The sequence below is a fragment of the Hipposideros armiger genome, unplaced genomic scaffold, assembly GCF_001890085.2.
Source record: "Hipposideros armiger isolate ML-2016 unplaced genomic scaffold, ASM189008v1 scaffold_23, whole genome shotgun sequence".
In the NCBI taxonomy this organism is placed as follows: Eukaryota; Metazoa; Chordata; class Mammalia; order Chiroptera; family Hipposideridae; genus Hipposideros; species Hipposideros armiger.
Window position 1 is genome coordinate 6,172,927 of NW_017731373.1, and position 5,352 is coordinate 6,178,278.

The following is a 5,352-nucleotide window of genomic DNA, read 5'->3' on the forward strand; positions in this document are numbered from 1 at the left end:
ATGTAAGTTTTACATGACATGGGAGCCTTTATAAGAAAATAAACGCCTGAAGAAAAGGTTAAGCCTGAGCATTTTTACACTAGGTTTGATAAAGACTGGAAAGTCATGGGAAAATGGGATAGGACAAAAGAATATGAATTAAGAGTAATAAACTGAAGGAGACCTAGCAAGGCCTGTTAGGATCCCTCTCAAAGTTCCTCTGTCTTCAGAGATAAGGATGCATGTTTCATCCAGGTACGGGGAGGGCACCTCTCACATGAGTGTCTAATGACCTGCTTTGGGGGAGAAGGGGAAGGTCAGAGGGTCCTTCCTGCACATGCAGTTTCTCAAATTTCTTCAGCTTAAAATATTCAATATGCCAAGGAGCCATATTTTAGGATACCATGTTCTGAACCCTGTCAACTGATAAATACCAAGTTACCTCTGGGAAAAGAGTGAGGGGAAATGAAATCATATGTGATATGGTGAAGTCTTGGACTACTTCTGATATGTTTTTTTCTTTAGAAAAATATGAATCAAATATGGGAAAATGATAAGATTTCGCATAGCTATGTGCTAAGTACATGGGTAATCATTATGAAGTATTTTCTTTATACTCTGCATTCTTAAAATATTTTACAGATTTTTTTTAAAGCAGTTAAAAGTTGTAAGTTAACGTTTTGCAGTACTGCTTCAGTTTATTTCAATACTTCCTAAATATATTATTCCTAAATAACCTAAATCAGGTTATTTTACTAGAGGAAAACAAAATCACCCTTCTATGGTCCCTATCCCAAAATGGTGAAATTACATCAATGTAGAAACTCAGCTTTTGGTCAATACAAATGCGCCCTCTGCTGGTCCTGTCATGCCTTATCCCGAAGTTCAAAATAGCTGTGAAGAGGAGTGAATGTCCAGTAAGAGCTTTTTCTGAGCCAGCCATATTAAAGAACGAAACCCTCACAGAATTCCCCTTATCATGAAAATACTTTAATCAGCTCCCACTCTGTTAACATTACATTATTCAAGACAAAATAAATTCCAAGATACCACCCCAATCAACCTTCCCAGTTTCCTCAGCTACCTTGAGCATTAACAGTTTTTTCCCCACTCCAAGGTTGATGTGTGAGACAGTAATGCCACCCATAACGTTTGGGAATGGCAGAAGGGAGCGCAAGTTGCAAAGAGGTTCTGAGGTGGGGATGGGGGCGGGCGAGGGGTGGGCACGGGGGCAACAACTGAACACTAAAAAATAGATTAACTGTATTATTAAGGAAATAATCCTGGCGAGATGACAAATGAACTTTTTCTTTTCAAATCTTTCTTTGAAATTATAATACTTTCAAATATAATTGAAGAGAAATAAATTAATTTAGCCAAGAATCTACTGCTCAAAGAGAATGAGAGAAAAACAGGGATTAAATATTAGTGTCTTCCTTGCAAGAAGTTTTTTTTAGTTTTCATTTTGTTTTGTTTGGTGTTAACATCCATTTCCCCACTAGAATTTAGTAAGCTCCCTAAGGTGTGTGTCCATCCTACACATCACTATATTCCCAGCACAGTGATGGCATTTAGTAAATATTTAATAAACATGTGATACATGAAGGAATGAGTGACCATTCCTTGGACTGTAAATTAGTACAAATTTTCTATGGAACAATTTGGCAGTAGACATTGTGCCTTAAAGGCTGTACATCCTTTAATAATCATATATGTGGACAAAAAGTAAGCCTTTTAACAATCAAAAACATTCCTTTCAAGGATATGCTATGCAAAGTTCTTTATAGTTATAAAAAATTTGAAACAATCTAAATTTCAAAAGTTTCATGTTTGGTTTTAGTCAATTATGAAACATTCATTCATATGATGAAATGCTATGCTGCTATTAAAATCATTTTTAAGAACATTGAATGATACAGGAAATTCTAATAACAAAAGTACATTAAAATTATATATACAGTATTTTATCAATTCTATTAAAAGTGTATAATTCTTATATATGCATGAAAATAAATATTTGCAGTAGTTGTATGAGAGTAGATGATTATAGGTGAGGTTTTTTTTTGGTTCTTGTTGTATGTGTTTACCAAGTGCCAGCACTGTTTTAGGTACTTTATTTGTATTAATATATATTTTGTTAGGTTTTTAGCAGCTTTATTAAAAAATGGTTGACATACATAAATGGCACCTATTTAAAATGTACAATTAGATACTTTGTTAAATATTACAATTTAGTTTTTCTCAAGGATGTTAATTAACTTCACTTTTTCTTAGGTTTTAATTTCGTATAATTATTGGTAGGATATAAAATTATTCAACCATCATTTTCTTTTATTGAATCATCAAGTATTGCTATGATTTTGGGTTTTTTCCAGTTTTATTAAGATATAATTGACATATAACATTGTATTAGTTTAAGGTGTACAACATAAAGATTTGATATATGTATGAATGAAAAGTGATTATCACAATAAGTTTAGTTAACATACATCACTTCACATAGTTAACAAATTGTTTTTTTCATGTGAGACCTTTCAAGATTTACTTGTTAAGTTTTGATATATGTATACACCCATGAAACCATCACCACAATCAAGATACAGTATTCATCACTACTAAATGTTTCCTCATGTCCTCCCCACCCCCACCTCCTGATAATCATTGATCCACTTTCTGTCATTATAGATTAGTTTGCTTTTTCTAGATTTTTATGTAAATTTAATCATATATACTCCTTTTTTATATACATTTTTTATTGGGGAATTGAGGGAGGGGAACAGTGTTGGGGAATTGAGGAAGGGGAACAGCCAAGTTGTTATCCTTCAATCTTAGTTGTGGAGGGTGCATGCAGCAAACTCAGCTCCCAGTCCAGTTGGGCTGCTCAGCTCAAGGGGCTGTGTTCAATTTGTTGTGGGTGGGCATAGCCACCATCCCATGTGGGAGTCGAATTAGCAGCCTCCTTGTTACCAATGCGCACTCTATCCACTGAGCCACCTGGGCGGCAGCTTAGCTCAAGGTGCTGAGTTCAGTCTTTAGTTGCGGGTGCGCATAGCCCACCATTTAAACTGGCAGCCTTGTTGTTAGGAGCATGTGCTCTCACCAGCTGAGCCATCCTGCCACCTGTTGGCAGCTCAGCAGCAGCTCAGCTCAGGGTGCAGCTGGAATCGAACCGGCAACCCTGTTGCTCAGAGCTCGTACTCTTGGGCAAGCTCTTAAACAACTGAGCCACTCGGGCGGCCCAGATACTCTTTTTTTGTCTGATTTCTTTCACCATATAATTTTTTGAGATTTATTCATGTTGTTGAGTGTATCGATACTTTGTTCTGCTGAGCAGTATTGCGTTGTATGTACATACCAGTTTGTTCATCCAGTCACCTGTTGATGAACATGTGGGCTGTTTCAAGTTTTTGACTACTACAAATAAAGCTGCTACGCACATGTGTGTACAAGTCTTTGTATAGACACATGCTTTCATTTCTCTTGGGTAAACTACCTAGGAGTATACTGGTTGGATGATCTGGTATATATAGTATTTAATTTTTTTAAGAAACTGTCAAATTATTTTCCTAAGTGGTTGTACCATTTCACATTTCAACCAGAAGTGTATGAGAGTTCCAGTTCTTCCACGTCCTTGTCAATTCTTGTATAGTCTTTTTAATTTTAGTCATTCTAGTAATTACATGTTATGTGTGTGTGTGTGGGGGGTCTTTATGCTTTTTGTGTGTTTTCCAAATTTTCTGCAATGAAATATATCTTCCATAATTTAAAAAGTGTTTAAAGTAACTAAAATAAAATGTAGCCTAGTCCCATATGAAGTCTTAGTCCGGAGACTCTTCTCCTAAAAGGGTTACCCAGTATGGTCTTTAGAGTCCCCAGCAGAGTGCCAACCGTGCCATCTGCATAAGCCTTCCACATAGGATAATGTTTGTTTTCTTAAATCAATTTTATTTTCAGTGTTATAACCATCCTGGGGTTTTAAGAAAAAATGTAAACACACATAAACCTCCCAATCTAACACATTATTTCATTTTTCTGTTTTCTCCTCCAGCCCTTATTTATCTATATACATATTTTATAGAGTTCTAACATATTCCATAGTTTACATTTTTACTTGTCATTATATATTTTCCATATTGCTTATTTATCTTTAACCATAATTTTAAATGTCAAATTAATACATCATAAGTTACTTCCCTAATCTCTCATTATTGGGCTGTTTTTAATTTTTCATTATTAATAATAATGTTTTAATAAATAAGTTGGTACAAGAAACTATTTCTTCTTTGGAATTATTTCCTTATGAGAAATACCCAGGAGTGAGATTCCTGATGAAAGACCAGACCATTTTTCTGGTTCTTGATATATACTGTCATATCACTTTCCCAAAGGGTCTTAATGTTAATGTCACTTGCCATGTGCCAGCACTGGTTTCTGCAGTATTGCTTATTTCCTAGGTATAACATACCTCACTCTTCTAATTTGCATGCTGTTGACTACTCACCAGCTGGACATTTTCCCACATCTGGGATCACTGACTGCTGTCCTCTGCTGATTAAAGATGTTCTCTGTTTTCACAGACTCAGAGCCAATGAGTGTGACCCTGAGCCCTCTCAGTGCTTCCCTGGCTGAGCACATCCCGACGCCTGAGGCAGACACTGTCCAAAAAGCGTACGTGTTCAAAGTTGTAATGACATGGGCTTCTCTGCTTCTATTTTGTTTATCTTTGTTTTTAACTCATTTTGTTTGTTTTTTCTGAAGCGTCTCAGCTGACAGCATACTCTGACAGCCAGAATTAAACTGCTGTCTAAGAAACAAAGATTCTTAGGGAGGATTATATGGTGGTGTTTCCTACTTATTATTTGGGTGGGTGGGTGGGTGGGTGGAAAGTGAAGCTTAACTCTAATAGTGTGGAAGCAGTTTTCTCCATTTGCCTATTTAACAGAGATCTACAGACATGCCTAGAAAGCTGAGGTCTGTCAATTCAACCTTGGTTTCTCCTCTCAGCATTCACTCAGCTCTGAGTAAAATAAATAACGCTGATAATACTAATGGCTCATATGCATTAAGTGCTACCTTTGTCTCCACCTCTATCTGGAACTATAGCCTACTGTGACCTCCTATAAGCCTCAGTGACTTGAGAGCCTGCCCTCATCTGCTTTGTGGTATAGGGATTCCCTCCTGGGTGAAAAAAGCTTTGTATTCCCTGGCAACAAAGAGAGAAGGGCATTTGGGTGGTGAGGCAGCTATCTGAAGAACTCCATTTTTTATTTTTTATACCTAATCTTTTTCCACAATGGATTTAAAACACAACAACTCCATCAGAGAGAGAGAGAGAGAGAGAGAGAGAGAGAGAGAGAGAGAGAGAGAGAGAGA

General features: G+C 36.5%; 1 protein-coding gene across 5 annotated transcripts in view; it reads left to right on the top strand.

Annotated features, from left to right (window-relative positions):
- The window catches only part of KIAA2012 (KIAA2012 ortholog), a 111,889-nt gene that overhangs the window by 85,169 nt on the left and 21,368 nt on the right, over positions 1 to 5,352 (top strand). For all 5 annotated transcript variants that reach the window (XM_019635747.1, XM_019635743.1, XM_019635746.1 and 2 more), the window contains one exon: positions 4,557 to 4,647. In XM_019635747.1, the coding sequence (XP_019491292.1) occupies positions 4,557 to 4,647 (91 nt within the window). The remainder of the gene's footprint in view (positions 1 to 4,556; positions 4,648 to 5,352) is intronic.